At 47.5% G+C, this 22,929-nt stretch overlaps 11 protein-coding genes across 11 annotated transcripts; 4 read left to right on the forward strand and 7 right to left on the reverse strand.

Annotated features, from left to right (window-relative positions):
* Positions 1 to 57: 57 nt before the first annotated feature.
* BGW36DRAFT_298543 (ubiquitin C-terminal hydrolase L3) lies at positions 58 to 870 on the reverse strand (the record flags this gene model as incomplete). Its single annotated transcript, XM_046211439.1, has 2 exons — positions 58 to 758; positions 822 to 870. 2 exons carry the CDS (start codon positions 868 to 870, stop codon positions 58 to 60), a joined length of 750 nt encoding a protein of 249 aa, XP_046071032.1.
* Positions 871 to 1,053: 183 nt separating this feature from the next.
* On the reverse strand, positions 1,054 to 2,094 carry BGW36DRAFT_428119 (putative mRNA decapping hydrolase; the record flags this gene model as incomplete). The annotated part of the gene is made up of 2 exons (XM_046220506.1): positions 1,054 to 1,952; positions 2,028 to 2,094. 2 exons carry the CDS (start codon positions 2,092 to 2,094, stop codon positions 1,054 to 1,056), a joined length of 966 nt encoding a protein of 321 aa, XP_046071033.1.
* Positions 2,095 to 2,332: 238 nt separating this feature from the next.
* Positions 2,333 to 3,573, reverse strand: BGW36DRAFT_380237 (ribonuclease H2 non-catalytic subunit-domain-containing protein). Its single transcript, XM_046216303.1, has 4 exons — positions 3,298 to 3,573; positions 3,165 to 3,239; positions 2,895 to 3,100; positions 2,333 to 2,837 (listed from the first exon to the last, which is right to left on the reverse strand). The coding sequence occupies exons 1-4, from the start codon at positions 3,437 to 3,439 to the stop codon at positions 2,796 to 2,798; spliced, it is 465 nt and encodes a 154-aa protein (XP_046071034.1). The 5' UTR covers positions 3,440 to 3,573; the 3' UTR covers positions 2,333 to 2,795.
* A 266-nt stretch (positions 3,574 to 3,839) lies between these two features.
* Positions 3,840 to 6,801, reverse strand: BGW36DRAFT_417384 (uncharacterized protein). The gene is made up of 6 exons (XM_046219380.1): positions 6,634 to 6,801; positions 6,148 to 6,574; positions 5,634 to 6,115; positions 5,375 to 5,583; positions 4,611 to 4,854; positions 3,840 to 4,561 (listed from the first exon to the last, which is right to left on the reverse strand). The coding sequence occupies exons 1-6, from the start codon at positions 6,765 to 6,767 to the stop codon at positions 3,952 to 3,954; spliced, it is 2,106 nt and encodes a 701-aa protein (XP_046071035.1). The 5' UTR covers positions 6,768 to 6,801; the 3' UTR covers positions 3,840 to 3,951.
* Positions 6,802 to 6,997: 196 nt separating this feature from the next.
* On the forward strand, positions 6,998 to 9,828 carry BGW36DRAFT_320978 (pre-mRNA splicing factor component-domain-containing protein). The gene is made up of 4 exons (XM_046212640.1): positions 6,998 to 7,160; positions 7,216 to 7,249; positions 7,311 to 7,651; positions 7,701 to 9,828. Exons 1-4 carry the CDS (start codon positions 7,135 to 7,137, stop codon positions 9,658 to 9,660), a joined length of 2,361 nt encoding a protein of 786 aa, XP_046071036.1. The 5' UTR covers positions 6,998 to 7,134; the 3' UTR covers positions 9,661 to 9,828.
* Positions 9,829 to 9,899: 71 nt separating this feature from the next.
* BGW36DRAFT_380243 (acyl-CoA N-acyltransferase) lies at positions 9,900 to 12,198 on the forward strand. The gene is made up of 6 exons (XM_046216304.1): positions 9,900 to 10,209; positions 10,295 to 10,322; positions 10,411 to 10,475; positions 10,532 to 10,566; positions 10,621 to 11,789; positions 11,855 to 12,198. Exons 1-6 carry the CDS (start codon positions 10,139 to 10,141, stop codon positions 12,011 to 12,013), a joined length of 1,527 nt encoding a protein of 508 aa, XP_046071037.1. The 5' UTR covers positions 9,900 to 10,138; the 3' UTR covers positions 12,014 to 12,198.
* Positions 12,199 to 12,830: 632 nt separating this feature from the next.
* Positions 12,831 to 16,990, reverse strand: BGW36DRAFT_297832 (uncharacterized protein; the record flags this gene model as incomplete). The annotated part of the gene is made up of 4 exons (XM_046211381.1): positions 12,831 to 16,183; positions 16,237 to 16,404; positions 16,452 to 16,704; positions 16,754 to 16,990. The coding sequence occupies 4 exons, from the start codon at positions 16,988 to 16,990 to the stop codon at positions 12,831 to 12,833; spliced, it is 4,011 nt and encodes a 1,336-aa protein (XP_046071038.1).
* A 557-nt stretch (positions 16,991 to 17,547) lies between these two features.
* On the reverse strand, positions 17,548 to 18,615 carry BGW36DRAFT_380248 (putative mitochondrial F1F0 ATP synthase subunit F). The gene is made up of 6 exons (XM_046216305.1): positions 18,580 to 18,615; positions 18,453 to 18,510; positions 18,380 to 18,394; positions 18,075 to 18,228; positions 17,939 to 18,004; positions 17,548 to 17,874 (listed from the first exon to the last, which is right to left on the reverse strand). Exons 2-6 carry the CDS (start codon positions 18,498 to 18,500, stop codon positions 17,849 to 17,851), a joined length of 309 nt encoding a protein of 102 aa, XP_046071039.1. The 5' UTR covers positions 18,501 to 18,510; positions 18,580 to 18,615; the 3' UTR covers positions 17,548 to 17,848.
* A 138-nt stretch (positions 18,616 to 18,753) lies between these two features.
* On the forward strand, positions 18,754 to 19,873 carry BGW36DRAFT_380251 (putative NADH-ubiquinone oxidoreductase 18 kDa subunit). Its single transcript, XM_046216306.1, has 3 exons — positions 18,754 to 19,031; positions 19,084 to 19,194; positions 19,247 to 19,873. The coding sequence occupies exons 1-3, from the start codon at positions 18,790 to 18,792 to the stop codon at positions 19,554 to 19,556; spliced, it is 663 nt and encodes a 220-aa protein (XP_046071040.1). The 5' UTR covers positions 18,754 to 18,789; the 3' UTR covers positions 19,557 to 19,873.
* Positions 19,874 to 21,207: 1,334 nt separating this feature from the next.
* Positions 21,208 to 22,269, forward strand: BGW36DRAFT_359962 (HEAT repeat protein; the record flags this gene model as incomplete). The annotated part of the gene is made up of 2 exons (XM_046214129.1): positions 21,208 to 21,677; positions 21,738 to 22,269. The coding sequence occupies 2 exons, from the start codon at positions 21,208 to 21,210 to the stop codon at positions 22,267 to 22,269; spliced, it is 1,002 nt and encodes a 333-aa protein (XP_046071041.1).
* Positions 22,270 to 22,341: 72 nt separating this feature from the next.
* Positions 22,342 to 22,818, reverse strand: BGW36DRAFT_397732 (putative DNA-directed RNA polymerase I 13.1 kDa polypeptide; the record flags this gene model as incomplete). The annotated part of the gene is made up of 3 exons (XM_046218330.1): positions 22,342 to 22,360; positions 22,415 to 22,646; positions 22,704 to 22,818. 3 exons carry the CDS (start codon positions 22,816 to 22,818, stop codon positions 22,342 to 22,344), a joined length of 366 nt encoding a protein of 121 aa, XP_046071042.1.
* Between the last annotated feature and the right edge of the window lie 111 nt (positions 22,819 to 22,929).

The following is a 22,929-nucleotide window of genomic DNA, read 5'->3' on the forward strand; positions in this document are numbered from 1 at the left end:
ATAGTATGTAGAGCACTCTCACAAAGTATCCGCCCCAGTCAAAAACAATCTTGTCGATCAATCAAACACCGGGCCCAGACTGACCAGACTAAACCTCAAATCCCCCTTACCACCTTCAGCCTCCTTCTTAAGAAATCGTCTCGGACCCAACTCCAGCGCCTTCTCACTAAGCACATCCTCATCATCCGCCAACCGAGTCCTCTCCAGGGGTCCTTTCCGTCTCCCATCCAGCTCCCATAACCTCCCATCCTTCCCCTTGACAAAGGCCACGAAATGCAAGTCGACATTATCCTCAGCCTGCGGTGCAGCCGTATCACCCAGCTTCGCGGCATCAGCATGCGCCGATTCCAGCGCTTTGCTCTCGTACAGCAAGTCCGCACGCTCCACCGGTTTCAGCTTCTCGGCCTCGCGGAGCAGATTGTCCAGATCAGAGCCTGGGATGACGTTTGATCGGACCTCGCCGTTGCTAACGGCATGCAGCAACCCGATCAGCCCGCATGCATTGCGGATGGTTTGTTTGAACCACATCACCGGCTCGTGGGGCCCAGAGCCGTTGTATTCGGATAAGGGCCCATCTTCGGCGATTCGTGAGGCTTCGTAGGCCTCTGAGACGGGGAAGACAAGGAGCAGGGCGTTTGCGGGGCGAGGCACGAAGGCGAGGAGGTCGGGTTCGTCAATGGAGAATACGTCGGTGAATCCAAATGTTTCTGGGAGGCCGAGCTGATGCACCAGATGGGACATCACTTCAGGGTTGTTTTCTGTAGGAGGCTGCGGTTAGTTTGGAGGTCTTACGGGAAGGCGTGTAGGTGGTGGGCTCCGACCTAAGGGCACAAAGGCCTTGCTTGTGTTTGGGGCATCTGGATTCTCCATTTTTTAGGTGCTGATAATATATTTGGTCAGAAGGAAAACAAGAACCCAGGATGTGGTTGATATGTTGGTGTTGATTGCGGGGAAATGTTCAAGGCGGCTGGTGCAAACGCCACAAACGTGCGGGGATCCCACTTATCGATAAATATATATTTCATGTATTTATTCTATCTCGATCTCTATGGCTCACACCCTTGGTGCCTCGCCCCTTTTCAGCGGCCCATACACAGTCATCCACAATTCACTCTCTTCTCCCAGGTAGTACGACATGCTGAGATCTGCCATACCCGACTCGTCATCCCCAGCGATCGCTTCCAACTGCCCGATGATATTCTCCAGGCCAAACGCCTTCCCAACGGACTGTGTCGCGCCCGCCTCCAGCATGACGTTGACAATATGAACGTGGAAATGATAGTACGTCGGCTGGTAGTGCACATACAACTTGAGTTGATCCTGTTCGAGGTCCGGGTAGATCTTGACCGTCGCCTCGAGCAGTCTCTGCTGTAGATATTTGAGCCAGGGGACATGCTTCTTCTTCAAATCACGCAGCGACCATATATCGCGTCGCTCAACCAGCGCCAGCAGATGCAGCGATCCAATAGTCTTGCGATCCCAGTTGAGATCCGGGAGCACCAAGAACCCGTCTTCAGGGCCATGCTCTGTGTCTCGTAGAATCACGTCTTCTTGCTCTGTGCGGCCCTCAAGGATGTTAAATACCCAGTTCAATCTTCCTTGCTCGCGCTTCTGCTGCATGAATGGCCGGATGTAGTCTTTGTAGATCTGTGGAGTCTCCGTCACCATCCGCACTCGTTGAGCGGAATACTTCTTGATATGTTGTTCCGTGCATGGCCAAATCAGATTCAATTTAAGATCGGGGGGACTGTTGCTCTGGTCTGGTGGGGATGATGAGGCCATGTACCATTTGTAGATATCATTATTGCCTAGGTTTTGCACTCGAGCGAGGCTTGCATGAAATGCCCACAGCGCTTCCACGCTCTCGGTTGCGAATGCCGCGCGCTCGGCGATTAAGATGCCTTGTTTGCCATCAATGTGGCCTAGTAATGCGATGCGGCGGTCATTTTGATCTGACTTCCGTCAGCTCATACAAATAGTCTTAGAGGATTGGGGGGAGATATCTGTGTGGTATTGAATGATCGTACCTTGATTGAGCAATTTCTCGATTTGAAACCGTGGAATGAGCGATTCCGCAGAGGATTTGTCCCCCATGGTGATGAACGTCCCGCAATGACAGAATGTACCAACGAATATGGTAGTTCACCTACTATTGAATCAGGCCTGGTGTTGTGCAAGAGGGAAACGGTTGCCTTGATCAAGCTATCAAGCTTGTTTGTCATTGTTTGTCGATGCGGGGCGGTCTGGCTTTATCGATGATTGGCTCACCTTATTCTATCTATACAAGAGAAGCCACCATTTCAAGACGATTGGCGACGTAATAGTTGAAGCTGTAAGATTTTATGTAGATGTAATGTCTAAGATGGTCTTGTCTATTAATGTGCCATCTGTCTGTGAAGTCACAAATATTCCACACAGTTTCACTCGATGCTAAACCTCACAAGTGCTTGCAAAGATTCGTTCTGTCTTTTAAAGTTCAACGATAGCATACATCAATTGACACAGGTAGGGTTTAGAAGATGACTGCAAGCATCTATACCCGATTCTGCACGGAACTTCCTTATTCACGATGTAAATTGTACTACCATCGGGTGGCCACCACAGGAGGAATGTCCTGACTAACGCTTCCACTACGCCAGACACCACCTGTAGTTTAATGAGCCTATAAGATACCGAATAGCTCTCTGTGATCCCTTTAATTGGATCCAAGTGATGCCTTTTCGGCTCGCTATGGGACTGTCCTCAGTAATCAAGGACACCCGCTGTTAAACCTGAACATATAGCTAGTCGAATGGTCATTTTCCCTTTTCAGCGGGTCTCTCGGATGTATCGTGCATCTAGAGTAGACTTATGGTTAATGAAAAGCTGGGAAGAGGACAAGATTAGAGACATACAACTTCTGCGAATTTAACCCACTCTTCCACACCTTTCACAAACGCATCGTCCGCGGCTGGCAATGTCTCATGCCCCCAAACAATAAACTCGTCAAAGGTCGACTGAGTTTCCAGGACCTTGACTGGCTCACTAGCCACTGTGTCTTCACCTTCGACGTCTTTTTTCGTGGCAGGAAGCACCCGATCGCTTGGAACTGCAACAACTCCTGAAAACAAAACCGAAGAAAATGTATTAGCATTTGCAAGTACAAAAAAAAAGGCCAACTATACCTTGATAACCTTCTGGAAGTTGGACCGTTCGACCACGTAGTTTCCGGCCACGGAAATACGCGGTATGACTGTCATCTGCCCATCATTATTAGAATCTCAAGGAATAATAGATATAGATTTTTCTTGGACACACCATTCTCGCTCTCTACTGGTTTCCAGTACCGCTGCGAAATGTCCACAGAGCCGTCGTGATGGATTTTGCAGGGCAGCACGTTTGGTGTGCTGCCGTTGGCGAAAACGTCTGAGGATTTTTGAGAGGATCCGAGAGCTAGCATTTTGAATTGAGGACTATGCGGTTTATTGGTTGTCGAGAATATAAGAAAGGATCGCTTGGCTGTATCAATTGATCTGTCGTGGTGGTTTGAAGGTTGTTGTTGAAGAGGTAAAGTTGCGGAACGCGACGACGCGTTTAATTGGCGGTCAGATTCAATGAGAGCTTCAAAAGTTGTAGATCCATCACGGCATCAAGTTTTAAAATTCTTCTCTGGTGACATTTTACTTTGATTGATTGATATCAAGGAATGCCCCTTTCTTCAATGGGTTAATTTGCTTCTATTAATTGTGTTGGAGATTTGGCTAAGCTGAATAACTGTCACCACCTAGTATATCAATTGATATATATTCTAAATATTGGACAGCAATCTACAAACCCATATTAAAAGAAATAAATAATAGTTAGCCAGAATAAGGTAAATTCATCTCAGTAAAAGCTATGGTCCGCTATGCACGAAATAGAATATGGAAGATGGTATCACTGCTATGCACAAATCATTTTGAGAAAAACTCATCACCTCTTGCGACTCTTCTTCGTCTTCTTTTTCTTCTTTGCCTTGGCAGCATCATCCCCCTCCATGATAACAGGAACAACACGCACGGGCCATTTCTTCGCATGCTCCCGATCAAAGCCTTCCTTTTCTCTGCGAAAAAGCAGCATGGTAGCTCTTGCGTCTTCAACACTTGAATGCGCCCCTTCCTGTATCTTCAACCCAAGCAGTTGCGCCGACAGCAACTTCAGCGACGGTGACCCTCCTCCGGCAAGTTTTCGGTAGGGTGGGTACTTGCTTGTGTCACGGATATCGCGCTTCGGATGGCTGAGAATCAAAGCCTCTAGATCGTTGCGCAATGCATGTCCGACGAGAACCGTTCCATCTAGAATCTGCGCAATGTCCTTCTGGACCTCCTCAAATGACCGGGCTGAAATCATGTGTTTGGGCGCAATCCCACTAACGTATGTCCTCCAATCCGTGACTTTCTCTTTAGGCTTGACGAACGAGTCGTAGACTTGGTCTCCATTCCAATTCACGATACTGACACGTGCCAGTGCAGATTCCTTGTCGGGGTTGGGTCCAACACCGACCATTTCACAGTCAATCGCGACATATTTCCCTATCTCAGCACTGGTTGAGTTAGATAAAATGAGGCCGAGAGAGAGCATGGATAATTTACCTCTCTGATAGCCCTTCGTTAATGTGCTCGTCTCGAAGCTGTGCCTTATTTGAGGACGTTGAGTTTCGCCGTGATAAAGCCTCCTCTCCTTCCACAACTTCAGTCATCCTTCTAGGCTTGAGAAACTTTCGGGGCCGGTCGACTTTCTTATCAATGCTAATATCGGTCCTTTTCCTCTTCAGACCATTCTGCGGTTGGCTTTCGGTTTTGCGTCTCGTCGCAGAGGTGTCCTTCTTTAAACTTGCTTGGAGCCTTTTCCAATTGTTTGATAAATCTTTTAGCTCCATTGTCCTTTCAATTGTCACGAGCAAACATAGTTTTGCTCCATGCTATAGTCAAACATATCGCGAGAAGAAAATATTTGTCTAGGCTTTCTCTACGGAAATCAATTTTCCCACCCGAAGAAGTGGGGCGATAAGGGATGCAAACAATACAAATTCCCCATAATTTGGTCTTATCAGATTTTATTCTATTTCATTTTTGAGATGCTTTGTATTTATATCGATCTTTAATTTGATAATAAATGCATAGGTGGTAGCATATTTAAGTACAACACGTTCTTTTATTTTCTTGGATATCAAGAGTAATGCCTCTGTACAGGAAAGTGAACGCCGAAATCAAACTAGAACGCCAATATCAAACACTATTTTCAACGAAGATGCAATAAAGATATGAGTTGTAGTCAGAGGTAAATGTAAATACCGGACGACCTACTCTACTTCGTTTCTACGTTTCTATTCCACGGATACAGTCCGATTAGAGACCGGGAATTTGAAAGTCTTTGTACGCCCACTTTTCAGTAGCTTTCCGTTTAGCCTTCTTCGGCTGAGTCACTGGTTTACGAGACTCGAGTTTGCCTTGGACAATGAGAGTCCTAAAGCGATCGTCCAGCAGATTTCCCTCTGGCTTCAAAAGCCGCAATGAATCTTGCAACTCGTCAGGAAGCACCACTTCAAGGGGCTTCTCCGGTGCACTGAACAACCATTAGTATTGTACATATAAGTATCCAGCCGGCACACTTACAAATTCTTGCCCCCTAAAGGACGTCGGCGAAGAACAGTATCATCACCTTCATCAGATGAATCACTGACTGACTGCATTTGCTTGCTAGCTGCTTCTTGCTCATCAACGAGTTGAGCAATGCTTTTTATTTGTAGAGCCTGCTCCTCTTTTTGCCTCATCTTGGCCTCCCACTTCGCTTTCCTCTCGGCATCCTTCCGTCTTTTAATCTTGTTTCGTTGCGACTGTGTCTTTCGTTCCGGCCGTTTCTTATTCAGCCACTCTGGTTTTTCGTACTCGCTTTCAAATCCTTCCCAAGCACTTTCATCGTCTGACTTCACTTCGCCGTCATCGTTCGCCCCTTCGGCAATTAGACGTTGTCGTTCGGCTTCTTTTTGAGCTTCTTCGACCCGTTTCTTTTCGGCTTCGACTTCTTTCTTCCCTTCCGCAGTCAGGAGACTATCCCATTCTTCAAATGAAGGGTTGTAACTCGTTCCCCCTTGAGGCTTTCTAACAGAGGGATCTGTTTTCCGTTGACCGCAAGAGATATAGGAGCCGTTTTCAATGTCACGGGGGTAACCTTGGACTTTGGTTTAGGCAAGAAATTGAAACTCGGGTCTTGTATCTTTGAAACATCTACTGAATCTCCCCATGGATCACGAAGTGTTTCGCCGTCTTGCTTAGCGGTCGGTTTGTTCTCTCTCGCAACTTGCTTCAACCTGGTCCATTCCTTGTTGCTAACCCAGTCACTCTTCTGCTTTTTCGTCTTCGGCTCAATTACTCCATCTGTGACTCTCGGGTTCGCTCTTTTGCGGCTGTCAATGGCGGGGATCGCTGAGCGTTGTGCAAGAATTTCGTCGGCCTTGAGTGGTTTACGCTGTTTGCGATGTACCTTTTCAATTTCCACATCACCTGTCGTATCCAAAGTGAAAAGCTCTTCCGAGGGCTTCTCAGCGATAACACCACTGTAGAAGATACAATTAACCAATGGAAAAATCGAACAGCAAATGCCCAGCGCCCTTACCCTTTAATTTCTTCCTCACGAACTACTCTGAGGCCTTCGTTGACCTCTGAAAGGTCGACATTTTTCCGCCACGCCTTTTTGCCCTTCCTCGAGGGTTGCTTGTACTGCTGGGGTTGCTCTGCCACCTTCGACATTGTGACAACGTGCTGCTCGTCTTTTTGGTGTTATCTATCGCTATCTTTGTGTAGGACGGTAATTTTTTTTTGCCATGATTACCCGCCTACCGAGACTCGCGGCAATCGCGGGGTAGCTCTGCTTACTACTGGCTGTCTGCAGTGTGCTAAGCGCCTTCATCTGCCGCGCGGCATCATTTTCTGCCAGTCGCATCCGCCGTCTTCAGACCTTGTTCAGCGTCTTCAAAATCATCACATTCAGCCACCCGTTACTTGACAGGCTGATTATCGCCACAACGCTTCATATTTCAGGCCTTGTCGATTTTGGAGTCACTCTATAACCAGTTGATTTATCAGGAGGAAGCGGCCTATTTGCTGAGTCGGTGCCATGCCCGTCGTCAAAGGAGGCGTTTGGTAAGGACTTGAACATGAGACATTATTTATCTACTCTTATTCTAACATTTTGCAGGACCAATATCGAGGATGAAGTACTTCGTGCAGCAGTATGTCTTTCCTCCCTGTAGTCTATTGCCGGCCGAGACATGGTACTGATTTCTTTTCCAGGTATCGAAGTATGGACTTAACCAGTGGGCCCGTGTCTCGTCGCTTCTTGCGCGCAAGACTCCGAAACAGTGCAAAGCGCGATGGGTAGAATGGCTAGATCCGGGTATTCGCAAGATCGAGTGGTCGCGAGAGGAGGATGAAAAATTGCTGCATCTTGCCAAGTTAATGCCAACGCAATGGCGCACGATCGCACCAATTGTTGGGAGAACCGCAACGCAATGCTTGGAACGATACCAAAAACTGCTGGATGAAGCCGAAGCTCGTGAAAATGATGAACTGGGACTGGGTGGTCCTGGAGGTGAGGCGCAGGCGCCTAGTGCAGACGATGTTAGGCGATTAAGGTATGTATACTCTCAGTTTTCTATTGGTCTCCTATCTAATAACCTCTAGACCAGGTGAACTTGACCCGGACCCGGAGTCTAAACCTGCTCGCCCCGATACCATAGATCTGGATGAAGATGAAAAGGAAATGCTCAGTGAAGCTCGTGCGCGTTTGGCGAATACTCAGGGTAAAAAGGCTAAGAGAAAGGCTCGAGAACGACAACTAGAAGAGTCCCGCAGACTTGCCGTGCTACAAAAGCGTCGAGAACTCAAAAATGCTGGGATTAACATTAAGGTTGTCACCACCAAGAAGGGTCAGATGGATTACAATGCCGATATTCCCTTCGAGAAAGCACCAGCACCCGGCTTCTACGATACCATTGAAGAGCAGTCTAGAAATGAGAGACAGCGTGAGATGTTCGATCCTCGGAAGCAACAACTTGCAAACAAGCGCAAAGGCGATCAGGATGAAGAAACAGAGCGCAAGAAACAGAAAGGCGACAAGGGACAGTCTACATCCGCAGCAGCGGCCAAGGCTGGTCGAATGCAGAAGATCCGAGAAGCTGAGCAGTTGAGCAAACGCCGCGCTCTTAATCTCCCGGCACCTCAAGTTAGCGAGAATGAGCTTGATGATATTATCAAGATGGGTTTGGCAGGGGATAAAGCCACGAAGATTGCAGGTGACGAAGATGGCCCCCGAGGATTAATTGGAAATTACTCTGCTATGGTTGGAGGCACACCCATCCGTACACCAAGGGCCCCTCCACAAGAAGACCACATTGCCAACGAAATCCGCAATATTAGAGCATTGACAGAAACACAATCGTCCCTTTTGGGTGGTGAGAACACACCGCTCCATGAAGGCGGAAGCTCCACTGGTTTCGATGGAATCGCGCCTCGCCGACAGGAGATTGTAACGCCGAACCCTATGGCAACGCCATTCCGCCAGGGAGCAAATGGGATTGGTGCCACGCCTATGCGAGGCGGTGTTGGTCCTGGAGCAACTCCCTTGCGAACACCAAGAGATAATTTCTCTCTCAATAATGAAGTTGATGGAGGGCAAATTATCGGCAGCACTCCACGCGAAGTTAAAATGCGCGAAAATTTCATACGGCAACAGCTTCGCGGAAAACTTGCCTCGCTTCCAAAACCAAAAGAGACCGAATGGGAACTTGAGGAACTTCCATCAGAAACCCAGGAGCCAACGGAAGGTGGTTATGCGCCGGAGGAAGACGCTGAAGAGCGTGATCGCCGGGAGGAGTTGATTCGCAAGAAACAAGCTGAAGCCGAGTTTAAACGTCAAACGCAGGTCTATCAGCGATCCTTGCCACGGCCTAGTGTCCTTGACATTAGTGCGCTTCTGGAGCGAGCCTCACATATCACGGACCCTATCGAAGGCCTGATTGCGCGAGAAGCTGCTGTTCTCATTGCTCATGACGCTAGAAAGCATCCCTCAGCAGGCGCTAAGATTCAAGGCAAGGCACCGAAATTCGAAAAAATTGACGACAAATGGCTTGAATCCGCACGCCAGGAAATTTTAAACGAGGTTGCTTCCGAAGAGCTCAAGTCACAGTGGCAGACCGATTTCGATGCGTCTTGGACCTCGGCGCATGAGTCCTCCCTTCCTGGTCTTAATATTTACGACGAGGAGAGCGACGTTTTCAAACAAGAGCAAACTATGATTAGCGCATTTGACAACGTCCAGAACTCACTCATGGCCACCGCAGAACAAGGCAATAAACTGGAAAAGAAGCTTGCATTACATTTTGGCGGATATCAAGCCCGCGCGAAGACGCTTCGAGGCAAGATTGTAGAAGCAGCATCAGCTCTTGAGAAGGCCAATTTCGATCTCGATACCTTCCGCACACTGCAAATCGGCGAGGAAGCAGCCCTGCGCGATAGACTCGAGAGTTTGCGTGATGAAGTCTCTTTGGTCACCCGCAGGGAGCGCGAAGCTCAGGAGTTATACAAAGCTCGGAAGGAGGAACTCGAAGAGCTTGCTGCAGGCGCGGTGAACGGTTGGCACTAAGGCTTTGATCATCGCTTTATATTATTAAAATTTACTCTTTTGGCCTATGTTTGTACAGTATCTAATTCTCTCTAGACTGCATCCGGGAGCCCAGCTGCAAATTAAGGAAGCTTAGTAGATTCGACGATTTTGTCGTCTTTCGAGCAAATTATTAATCAATTGAATTTGAACCTGATTCTAAATTAGAAAAAGAAAAGAAAGAAAAGATGAGAATGAGCAATCTCTAAAATATAACCGCCATAACGAATGTGTATTACCATATAGGGCAGGCTAAGTGGCTGAATGCGGGAGGCGATTGAATAACGACCCATGAATGGTCAGCACCAGCATAATTTTACCAGCTTGCATTGATTCTCCCATCATCTCACAAAGCCGCTAATCCATCACGAAACCATCAAACCCATCAAACTTCTTCATTAAATCACGACTTAATATCTAATATATTCGCAAGGAGTAAAAACAACAAATTTCGAGCGACATGGTGACGCGCGAGGATGCCGGGACACCGGATCCAGTCGAGAAAGGGTTCGCCACCCTCAATACTCTCAGGTAAGTCGATAAAATTCTAGAACATGTTCTAGAGACGTGTTCGAGGGGCACTTTTGACGGTCGCATGTACTTACTTTTGCTATAGGATCGGTGTGAAGGCTATGGTTGAAAAGGTGAGCTCAGAAATGCATCGCGATGGAATTTGTTATAAGTCACGTGATGATACCGAGATTGAACGTACCGATTGACAATTTCAATCAGGATGGACAAGACAGGAAAGCGGAAATTCTTTCGATGAGACAGAGGAAGGATGCTCTGTATTTCTAGTAAGTAATTTCTTCTTCCATGTATGGTGGGAAATGAGTTGCTAATATGTGCTTAGCGTACATTATGTCGACTTCAACAAGCGACTTGATGGTAAGCATCTTTTAAAACCCAGCGTTTCGCAATAGTGTCTAAAGTCTCTTTTAGAGTGGGTTGCGTCAAGTCGGATTGACCTAAGTCAAGAAGTCGAATGGCCTGCTCCAGATAAGCCAGAAAAGAAAAAGACTACCAGTGCAGCGGCCCAGAAAGCTCCAAGCAAAAATGTCAGCCAGAAACGTGCCACGACGGATAGTCGCGATGTATCTGCGACACCAGACTTGCTCACTGGTAAGAACACCAACGTTAGCAAGGCTCCGCGTCCATCCAAAGCTGGTGGGAAAGAGAATCGCGAAGAAACCTCTCTCAGCGTATCAATCACCGGCTCAGAGCCCGTGTCGACAGACGGCACGCCAAAGGGGGACGTTGACGATGTTGACATGGCCGATGCCAGCTTTGCTGACGGGAAAGGCGAATCCGAAGAAAAAATGCTTGGTGACATGACTCGCGAAGAAGAGATTGAGAAGCTCCGCACAAGTGGAAGTATGACCCAAAATCCAACGGAGATCCATCGCGTTCGCAACTTGACGCGGCTTCAAATGGGGAAGCATGAAATGGAGCCATGGTACTTTTCTCCATACCCGGAATCATTTCAGGATGTCGACCTCGTCTACATAGATGAGTTTTGCTTGAGCTACTTCGACAATAACCGGGCATTCGAACGACATCGATCAAAATGCACACTCGTCCACCCACCAGGCAACGAGATTTACCGTGACGACCACATATCATTTTTCGAAGTAGACGGGCGACGACAGCGTACATGGTGTCGAAACCTCTGCTTACTGAGCAAATTGTTTCTCGACCACAAGACTTTATACTACGACGTCGACCCCTTCCTATTTTACTGCATGTGCACCCGAGATGAAACAGGCTGCCATCTCACCGGGTATTTTTCCAAGGAAAAGGATTCTGCAGAAGGGTATAACTTAGCCTGTATTTTGACTCTACCACAATACCAGCGCCGAGGCTTTGGTCGTCTTCTGATCCAATTCAGCTACGAACTCAGCAAACGTGAGGGCAAACTTGGATCCCCGGAAAAGCCTCTCAGCGATCTTGGTCTCCTGAGTTACCGTCAGTATTGGCGGGAGATTCTTGTGGAGCTATTACTCGAACCTGGTCGTGAATCGATCAGCGAATTCGAGTTGGCGACTTTGACAGCTATGACGGAGAAGGACGTGCATGAGACTCTGCTTGTTCTCAACATGTTACGGTATCACGTAAGTTCTTCTCCCCCGCGATAATGTGTAGCTGCTGTGTGGATTGTAAGCTAACGGCGTTGCAGAAAGGAAATTGGATTATCGTTCTTCCTGACGCAGTGATTGAGCAACATAATAAACGATTAGAAAAGGAACGGCTCAAGGGCGTGAAGAAAATTGATCCCGCTCGACTTCAGTGGAAGCCTCCCGTGTTTACCGCTTCCAGCAGGACCTGGAATTGGTAATCGCCTTGCACCGAATTCAATTGTGATTATTGCGTTGGGTTGTGCATATCGGTGAGCTTGGTGATCTGTGGGTGTTTCTACATGTATTGGGTGGTGGGGTCTTTTGTGAGGGGAGTTTATACATATTCTTACATAGCCTATTGTAATTTGATTCAAGAAAGCAATTCAGTAGATATTAAGCAATGAGTTACGCTGAAAGCTTGTTTCCAATGCATTCCGTTCTGATCTAGCAGATCATTGATGGGTTCTCTCATGATCAATCCATTCGTTAGATCAGAGCGAGTGTGTATCTCATATTTGTAAGTTACATAGTATGCACAGCACACATGCATGTGGCACCGAACTGCAAAGCAAAGCATCGCATGCCGTGATCATCCGGAACAACCATGGAGCATGTAAATATAAGTTAAGACATGAAGGAGAAACGTGAAAAATGAAAACGAGAATAATAACTAAGCTAACACCTGAGCCGAAATGTGTCACAACTAATCGGGTCAAGTTATCGACTATAGGAGGGGCGAAGAAAAGTACGGTCAATGGTTGATTAGGAGGGGGTTTCAAAAGAATTGTTGCCTGGTGGCAAGAACAGAGGTAACACGGAGGGTGGTATGAATCGGGATAAATAGCGTCATGGCTGAAGAAGATGCATCATTGGTAGAGGAACGACTTCCGGATTTGCATAGGCGAAACAAATATTTAATAGCCTTGTCTCAATTTCCGTGACTCCAAAAACAAAACACTGTGGGCTATTGTTTTCTTAGGTATCCTCATGCATTGAAATTTCCCACGCACAAAAAGAAGAAGCATCCCCTAATACCTAATTGTGGGAGCTCCGACTTGGCGTTGCATTTTCCTTGGTAGTATTTGCAGATGAGGTTTGTCTCTTGCCACCCTGGGCTACATTTGACTTAACGGAAACATCTCTCGGTCTGGGATGTTTGCGAGAACGGAAATTTGAGGTTCCCTTTTGCCGTTGCGAAGGGACTCCCAGTTTCTTTGAGAAAGGAACTGATATGACGTTTGAAGACCCTGGAATGTGTATAAGTATCTGCCAGCTTCCAGAACCATCCTTTTCTGGTAAATCCAAGCAATAAGGCTCAATAGTGTGAACCTGCATTGGCTTAAGGACCTTTGGGCGTAACCGTGGATGTGCAGGAAGAGCTTGCCATGCATTGGGGGGCGCCATAATAGGCACACGAACAACAGGCAATGATCCGGCTTCGCGGTCCTCGAAAATGGCTTCTTCGTCCTCAACTTCTTTAGTAGTGACCCTGCCAGCGTCGCGTATGTCGACTTCTTTTACTTGCGGGAGTGAAACAGCTGCAGAAGACGGGTGCGATTGAACATCAAGCGGTTCACGAGTTGCAGAAGCAACTGCTAGTGTATTCCTCTTTTCTGATACCGCACTCTTTCCTAAAAGACCATTGATACGGTCTTGCCAAGATGTGGCAACCAATGAGTGGTGGGGAAGCCGTGGTTGAACTGCTGCCATGGAAGCAAAAGTTGGTGGGTTTGGGGGCGGTGCAATAGCTTTTGGAGGCAGCTTGACCACAGGCTTGGGGATAGGCAAATTCACCAAAGGACGGTGAGTACTACCACCATATGCAGGGTGGCTAGAGTGTTCCTCGGGAGGCGGAGGCGACGGGCTGAGAGGCCGTCCATCATCAACAGCGAAGGTACTTTTAGACGTATCTGTCATGGTAGGGAAGAAACGAGATCGACCAGTGACATTACTGAAAGGACGTGATTGAGCCTCAGTAAATGGAAGACCGTCCATGGGAGTATCAAAACCGTGGAGGGTTTGCAAGGGCCCTGATGGTTCGTTCGACTTCACTACACTGACAACCTGCCTCTGGCCGGCGACATCACCAGGACGAACTTGACGCCATGTCTCAGAGAAGTTCACATTAAGCGATGCGGCAGGTTCGTCGCGTATAGTTTCAAGCTCCCGTTGGAATTTTTGTTGATCTTCAACCTCTTGTTTCGCTGCGACTGCATGGAAATTGTTCCAAGCTGTGGTAGCTGGTTGAACACTGCGACGGGTCTCAGAATGCCATTGTGGGGGCTGAGTGTTTGGTGGTCCGATCGGTCGTGGCCTTGCGATTGCGTGGAATGGTTCATACTGAGGATGGCGTTTGTCTGTTTGTGTAAGAGACGCTAGAGGGGGTTGACTATCCTGTCCAAGTCTGGGACCAGGAAACGGCTGTGACCCGTTAATCTTGTCCATATTCCCTGACAAGGGGCCGATAGAGGTTGGTTCAGCTAAGCCGACAGGACCGCGAAGAGACAGTTCTCTTGGAGAGAAGCTCGCTAAGTTGCGATCGAAGGTTCCATTACCAAGAGTCTTATCGCTGCTAAGAGGTTTCCACGGGTTGGAGCTCGGAGACGGGTGATTGCTAAGCTTGGCTCCAGAGCTCCATGGCGAATATGTATTGGAGTTGATATTGCCTCTCCACTGGGAATCTCTCTCCTCAGATACCGAGCTTTCGATGTTTTGGGTCTGCTTTTGACTTTGATAAGATTCTTCGCTTTGTGAAATGCCATTAGGTTGGGCGGGCTCTGCCTTCATCTCTCGAGCTGGGGATACGGCACGACGGTTAGGCACGGAAGTTTCCAAAGGTTTCTTAGGAATACGTTCATTGGAAGGAATAATTTTCTTGACAGGTTCCGGAGGATGAACTTTCATCATTCCATATTGCTGGGGTTCTCCGGTAGGTTCCGGCACTGGAGGTTTCGGCGGAGATTGTATTATTGGATGTGTATTCGGTAACGAAGTTGAATCTTTAGGCGAGGTTTTGACTGATTGCTCTTCGGCTTTCAGTTTTTCTTTTTCGGGTGCAGGCCCTAATGCTTGTAATTTCAAACGAATGCGTTCTCTGCGCTCTGCTTCCTCTTTCTGTTCTTGTTCGATTCTTCTCTGCCGAGCTTCCATCCTCTTTTCTTTCATGATACGTTGTTGCATACTTATAACATCCTCGCTTGAATCCTGCGGCACTTCCGGGGTTGGTGCATTTTCTGGTAATTGTGAAACTCCGGAATGAGAATTAGGAGGCGCATAAGCAGCGTTGTTCGGTGCTCGAGATTGCCAAGAAGTAGCGACGGAATGCTGACTTGGTGAACGGTCTTGTGGGCCCATATCTTTGATATGAGGTGCTTCAGTTGGCGAGATAGCATTTTCAAACGATCCATTTACTTGAGACCCTCGCCGAGTTTCGTGGGATTTCACAGGGCCATCAGGTCGTCCAAACGACATTCGGCGCCCATAGCTACCACTACCACCGCTAACATTTGACGAGGCACGCCGACGGGGCCAGTGACCGACCTCTTGATGGCTAGTCCTATGTGTCTGAAATGCTGCAGATGGCTCCGCGGGACCACCAAATTCGTTGCCACCCGGTCGTTGTAGGACAGCTGGGGGACGCATATGAGAATCATGGCGGATGGAGCCTTTTCGGTTTTCTGGAACTGGTTCGTATCTGCCAGAATGAGAATTGTAAAGTTCGCGGGGGGCGTTTAACTGCTCATCCCTCCAAGACCGATTGAAATCGTCAGCTGCTATCTCGCGCGTATGTATTGGGACAGTTGAGTTATCTTGGGCTGATTGATCCCTAGTTGGCACACGAGACACATATTGATTCTCGATAGTTTGAACTGGAGGATTCACAGGATAAATCTTGTCCACAGGAGGTAAAGGGGCCCAGGGAGATTTAGAAGGCACAGGCGCCAGGCTTTTGGAGGTCAAAATTTGTTTATCGGCACCAGATCTGGAGGCAATAGCAGCTTTGGCTTGCTGTTGCTGCCTCTCTGCGTTAGCCCCCAAACGGAGAACGGTGGCGTTCGGTCCAACCGTGGTGGATGGTTTCGATAGGAGCATTCGAGCGCTCTCCCGCGTCGATAGTGTTTCTGGTGGACGTGAAAGTTCTTTGCCTTTGTCGTATGGTGCCGCATCCTGGCCAGGTGGTGGGATATTTTCCGTGTGGGTAAGTTGAATCTTTGTTCCATCATTCCATTCGATAGTCTCTGGTGCCCAGTCGTCTTCGTCATCGTCAATATCTGCCCATTTTGCTTCCGTCCCATTACCGTCCTCTTGTATTCTTGAGGTCATATGGATACCGTATTGCTGCTTGAGTTCTTCGTCGGTGAGATGCTTCGTAGGCGGGGGCTGGGCAGCTGCGGTTGGAAATTAGCATCTTTCATCGAGTCTAGATTGGCTTGGTGCTTACGTCTGTTTTTGTTCCAAACCTGGCTGGGATCCGGTCCACTTGAAGTAACTTTTAAGCCAGAAGCAGTGGGTTTAGATGTCAACCCTAGTCCACTTGTAGTCTTTGCAACTAAACGCGGTCGTGAAGTCGGTTGCGGAGAAACAGTAGTCTGAGCCGCAGACAGAATCGCTATAATCATTAGTTAGGTTTAATTAAAGGGAATGGGTAGAAAGTACGTTTTTCACCAGGTTTCGGGGTTGTTGAAGATCCCGGGGCTTTGGGTACTGAAAACTTCGCGAATGATACAGGCTTAAAAGCTGTCGGCTTTTTCACAGATCCCGTTCGAGCATGACGACTGTCCGTACGACTAGTATCCGTATCCGAGCCACCAAGCGAACCACCGTCCTCACCGCCGTCTGATAGAGATGCAACACCGTTTAATTCTAGGGCTCGAGTGGCCACGGAGTTTGGTCCCTGTCTGCCAACATCCTGCAAGATTTCAGCATTTTTCTCCGCTCACCAGTCTGTAAATACTCACCCCGTTCTCTCCACCGGCAAATTTTTCCACATCGTTTATGTCCATGGTTCTCTTATCGTCCAGTGACTGTTCGACAGATGATGACTCGCCTCGTGTGTCAAGTTGGTTATAGGTAATCCTCCCCACGTCCCCTTCAGCAGAATTCTTGTCGAGATTGCCCACAGGAACGTCGGATGACGAAGACTCGCCGCCCGACCGGGTTTGGTTTACCACATCGTGACTGATCTGCTCTGCCATGCCAACATGCGATGCTAAAAGCCAGAATTTGATAGGTTAGCGGAAAGGTCCTCCGGATTTAACATAGACACTCAGTAGATAAGTGACGAGAGCTGCAAAGAACAGAGATATTCTCGCTTTAAATGTGAGACACGTACATCAAGTATTGAAGACTGCCACGGTGTTGTAGTGGGCCGAAGGCGGAGCCTGGAGGTTAAGGTCAAGCACCTGATGACGCGAAACAAAGGGACCAATCCGCCAAATCAAAGGAAAAGTTCGGCAGGGTCCGGCACCATCAAAAGCGTGGGCAGGTAAACGGGCAGTTGCCTTGAGCTTAAACCCCTTGGTGCGATGAATCGTCGTCGCGTATAGCGATGATGGAACAGTTACGGGGAAAGCAGTACGAAATCGGGGTTGAAGCCAACCTGGTAGCCGCTTTCAGTTAGCGGCCAGGCAAGACAGCATGACTTGCAAGGCTGAAAGGCGGTCGGGACCGGCATTAACCTACTCTGCTGTCAAACCGCTGGCGGCTAGGGACAAAGGGGATTATCGCCACTGTTTTGCCTCGTAATGTCATATATAGTTGCTCAAGATTGAATATATTAGCTGCTTAATGTAAGCATTTAATCGAAACTATCCGGTCTTTTACAGGTGTAGGTTAGCTTCTACAACAAGCGAAAGCCGCTCAGTTTGTCAACATCAATGATTTGAACAAAAGAAATAGAGCAAGTTGCATCTGTCTTGACTGATATTCTAGCTACATGAGTAGACGCGGACCAGCTGGGTCTCTTTTAGACCATAAATTGTTGTCACAAATATATGTACAGCCCGCTTCCCACCACCATTTCTTCACAAAGGAAACTCCCCACCAACAGTCATTTAGTGAGGGTGGTTCTTGTGGTGGCCTGTCCATGGAAAACTGTCAGCAAGTGCTATAAAGATGTGCAAAATGAGGTGCGGGCAACATACGCAGGTGGAAGTAGTATTCCATGCTGTAGCCCAAAACCAAGAGGGTTCCAATGACGTGCACAAATGCTGTTTGCGTCGTAAAAATCGTTAGCCTATCACAATCAAATAGATACAAAGAAAATATCCAAATGCTTACGCATGGCCGATGCGTTCTTTCCGTTGAAGTAGCGCGCTTGATAACGCTCGAGGAGGCCAGTGGGCTTAGGCTCAGGAGCGGAGCCGCGGGGGAGGCGGGCGTAGAAGCTGACTACACGTTCCATGCGAGCAGCATCTTGAGCAGCACCAATTGCCTAGTAGGTTGTCAATAAACTGATAACTCCATCTTCACAGTATGCGGCTTCAATATATGTCCGTTTTGTTCTGATGTGACAATTGAATAGGAGCATTGCAGCAGGATGCAACGGGAAATATGTTGGAGGAATCGGATGATAGAAGACTCACGTTAGGAGATGCAATCTAATTGACAGTTAGCAACACGTAGTGAACACTTCGGGGTGTTCCTCGGTAATCATACCTTGGGTGGGATCAGGGTGGACAGGGCCCGGCGAGTGATGTAGCTCATTTTGGCAGGTCTAACGCAGGTTAGAATATTGCAGTCAATTAAAACAAGAGAGTCAAAGAGTAAGATGTAAAACAAATACCTTAATTCAGCGGGTGACTTCGAATCAAGAAACTTGAAAAGCGGGTGAAGAAGAGAGTGAAGTTCTTCCGACGTCTGGCGTTCCGGAATCCTCAGCCACGCTTATGTAAACCACACCAGCCACAAGGGCCGGAAGTCGACCCTCGCCGTCAAAGCAAATGAAGTAACCTCCGCCCGTTCATACAACTGGTGCACCCTCCCCAATATCGCAATGCCAATCATCAGAGCGCAAGGCATAGCTCAGGGCATTGCTTGCCTTCGAGCAGGCAGAGCCGCTGGCCCTATAGGCGCTCGCTTTGTCTCCAATGCCACCAACCCGCCTGTGAAAACAAGCCCATCCGACGCCCCGACGACTCCTCCCAAAGATAGCTCTCTGATTCGCAAGGAGGGGCCTGGAGAGGCAATGGCTCGTCACCAGCCAGATTACAATGCGACTATCGATCATGCCACCTCGTGGGTACTCTCTTTCTGGTTGCCAGCATGTCTAATTATTCTCATTCTCTAGTTCCTTTTCTCCCGTGCCGAAGCGGGTTATGGACGGAAGTGAGCCAGGAGACGTCGTGGCTGCCGCAGTTCTGTCTGGAGCCCCTACTGACCTGCAGGCACGAACTGTGAGGTATGTTTGACTAGCAACTCCAAATTGGCGACTTGTTCTAATTACGTGACAGAATCTACAAACCCACCAAACCTGCGACTCAATCTGGAACGTGGCACAGTCATCATTGGCGCATGGATTGGGATATTCTGCAAAAGGGCCATCGATGGGAAAACCCGCTTATGGGCTGGCAGTCCTCTGCTGATGCCATGCAGGGAACTAACCTGACTTTCAAGAGCAAGGAGGATGCTATTCTTTTCGCTCAGAAGCAGGGTTACGAGTACTTCGTTCAGGAACCCAACGAGCGCAAATTTGTGCCAAAGGCCTACGCCAATAACTTCAACCATGAGCCTAAGAAACTCAAACACATCAGGACAAAATAGACGACCTGTTGGTCATGGTGTACATAAGATATATCGACTTTTTAATGGAGTTTCTTGAGTTTTTCGTATCATAATTCTTATCCGTCCAATCCAGCAACGTCATTATTTGGATGAATTCTGTTGTATCTTTGTTATCTACACGACTTATAAGCAGGTATCATTACCCATGGCAAGCTTAGGCTCGATGTTAAGGTGATTAATTCAAGATTATTGAGGCGGGCATGTTCCTGCACATCTATAGTGTCAAGAATACATATGTACCATTTATCGATGATTTACTTATTGCAAGGTCTAATATTACGAGATCGGAGAGAAGCCCAATAAATGAGGATGAACAACAAATAAACTTAGATTAGCATCTGTCCTGATCACACCAACCGAGTTTGGAGCAAGGTGGCACAACCGATATCCAGAATTTACAGCCCCGCATGGTTGGGACTGAAGCACAACTACTAACCTTGAAACCAGTCTGCATTTAGCTTTGATCCGAGACGACACATGTATCACACTTGCAGGTTAAAAACTTTCAGTTTTCTGTCAAAGCCTATGCACGTACTTGACCAATCTGATTGCCATCGCGATAGAAGAAATAAATGGCTAGGCCCGACTTGTTCAAAAAGACTGTTTAGTCAATACACGTCACTGGGGAGTGTATTTAGCTTATGTAGCACCGGGTGTTTTCCGTAATTATTCAATGTTTGTATTGAAACCAGTGTGTCCTCAATGTCCTCGTAGAAAATACGCCCCTGACTTGGAAATATAGATTCTTCGACGTCCGGCCTATCCGTATACACACTAGTGGTACACCTGAAACAATTCCATTTAAATGTTGGGTTAATCTTTAGTTTCACCTTTCGAATCAGGTTACTGTCCGTAAGTCCATACACCCTGTCCTACGGGACCTTGGCGGCTGCCCTCTCTCCCTGATAACATGCTGCGAGATATCAAATCCCGATGAATGGAAAGACAATAGTTTATTTTATAGGTTTCGGCGCTAGGTGACTTCCAATATTAATTTGGAAGTTACCTCAGTCAAAGTAAAGAGAAGCAGTTCAGGTAGCATGTGTGGTTGTCTCCATATACTCACCACTGCATGAAACATCATTCCATTCCGCAATCAAGCACTGCTCAGCAGCCAGTTGTATGCGGTTTCTGTTAGATTCAAACTAGATAATACATATCCTGAAGCCTCATGAGCTTAGAGGACTGTGGTGCCACAAGTGATAGGGGCCGAAACAGAGTGAAACAACTCGAGACTTGTTGAGCATTAAGCTAGATGGCTCTGTCTCTGGCATTTGGTGATCAATTCTTCAACCTCAGATACTATTGGGTAGATTAATGATATTTCTATTAGATTGATGAGTCATGTCTGGATTCAAGGTATTTTTAGTTAGTAATGAAAGACGACGGAAGCAAAGCAAGCAATGTATTGAGTAGATCTCTAATGTGACGAGCGGAATCCCCCCGCCGCCCCGCGGTACAATTTTTAATCAGTGATAAGATTGATTAACAGGCAAAAAAAAGTCCCATCTCCAAAATCTTGGTTCATGCCACAAAGTCTTCTACTCTCGTTTAATAAAAACCATACTATTCCGCCCTGAATATTTGCTTTAGTAATTCTCCTCCCATATATTTATAACACAAATCAACAATGGCCGAAGTCACAGACGACACGATCGCCAAGTTGCGCAAAGTCCTCACGTCCGAGAACGAATCTCTCGCACGGAGATTTCGCGCCTTGTTCTCGCTCAAACATGTTGCGTGCCTGCACCCTCCAACCGACCAAACACTCCCCGCGATTGAAGCGATAGCAGCTGCATTTGCGTCTCCGTCCGAACTTCTCAAACACGAGCTTGCGTATTGTCTAGGGCAATCTAGGAACCCGGATGCGGTTCCGTATCTGACACATGTTCTCGAAGATCGTCACGAGGATGCAATGTGTAGACATGAAGCCGCGGAAGCCCTCGGTGCATTGGGTTACGCAGAGAGTTTGGAGATTCTAAAAGCCCTGAGGGACGATCAAAGCGAAGTAGATGTGGTGCGAGAGACATGCGACATTGCAGTTGAGAGGATCCTGTGGGAAGCGTCGCGAGAAAGCAAACAGGAGAAACTCAAGCCCAGGTAAGATTAATGCTGAATGTATTTATTCGTGCTATTGTACTCATATATGAATTGCTATAGTGACTTTGCATCTATCGATCCGGCGCCGCCTCTCCCACAGTCTACGAAGGAAATCTCCATTCCAGAATTAGAATCAATATTGCTTAATATCGAACTCCCTCTATTTCAAAGATATCGTGCCATGTTTGCCTTGAGAGATCTTGCATCGCCCCCAGACTTGCCAACTGCTGTACCGGCCGTTCATGCTTTGTCGAGTGGATTCAAGGATCCATCTGCACTATTCCGCCATGAAATCGCATTTGTATTCGGCCAGCTTTGTCACCCAGCTTCAATCCCGAGTCTCACAGCCACGTTAAGCGACCTAAACGAGATGGGCATGGTGAGACATGAAGCAGCCGAGGCTCTCGGAAGCCTTGGAGATGAGGACGGTGTTGAGGAAACATTGAAAAAGTTTTTGAACGACCCAGAGAAAGTGGTGAGAGATAGTATTATTGTGGCTCTCGACATGGCTGAGTTTGAGAAAAACGGCGAGAAGGAATACGCTTTATTACCCGAGACAGGCGTTGCTGCAACTTCAGGCCAATCTTCTTGAAAATAAAATATAGACTTTTATTGCTGAATCATCCAAATCGTGTCTCATTATCGTTGTCAACAAATAAATGTACTAGTTATTAACAGTTTCCCTAAAGGCGCAATGAAAGTTAGAACGGTTCACAAAAATGTTCAGACACACATACTTAAAACCACAAACACATCGGTAAAAAACTGTAGTACCCTCATCGGCACTTCGTAACTGGGCAGTGGTGAAGAACATTTCTTTCCGGCCACATTTGTCGCACGTCTTTTGGGTGACAGCCTCGACTGTTCTGTCCTCGGCGGTCAATGTCTGCACGGCAGATCGCTTTGCTCTCAGAGCAGAAGGAAAGGCGTTAGGTTTGGACTCTGAGATGATAGTTTGAGGGAGAATATCTAGGATATCGTTAATCTCATATTCTCATCCTTCAGGTTATTTGGAGCGCCTTGCACCTCTATTTTTTGCGCCGCAAACTTCGCAGACCAGTATCGCATCAGGAGAACCAGTGCTTTCCTGCAGCAAGTTGCCGCAGTCTGTGCAGAAAATCAGAGAGCCAATGGCAGACATCGTCGTAGCGCAAAGACGGAAAGATGAAGGCTGAGAAAAGGGAAAAATGGGGTCGCAAGGCGTCTTGTTGGGCTGTAAAATTATCCTTGAAGCATTGTACTTATGAAAGAT

This window comes from Talaromyces proteolyticus, assembly GCF_021365285.1.
Source record: "Talaromyces proteolyticus strain PMI_201 chromosome Unknown BGW36scaffold_7, whole genome shotgun sequence".
In the NCBI taxonomy this organism is placed as follows: Eukaryota; Fungi; Ascomycota; class Eurotiomycetes; order Eurotiales; family Trichocomaceae; genus Talaromyces; species Talaromyces proteolyticus.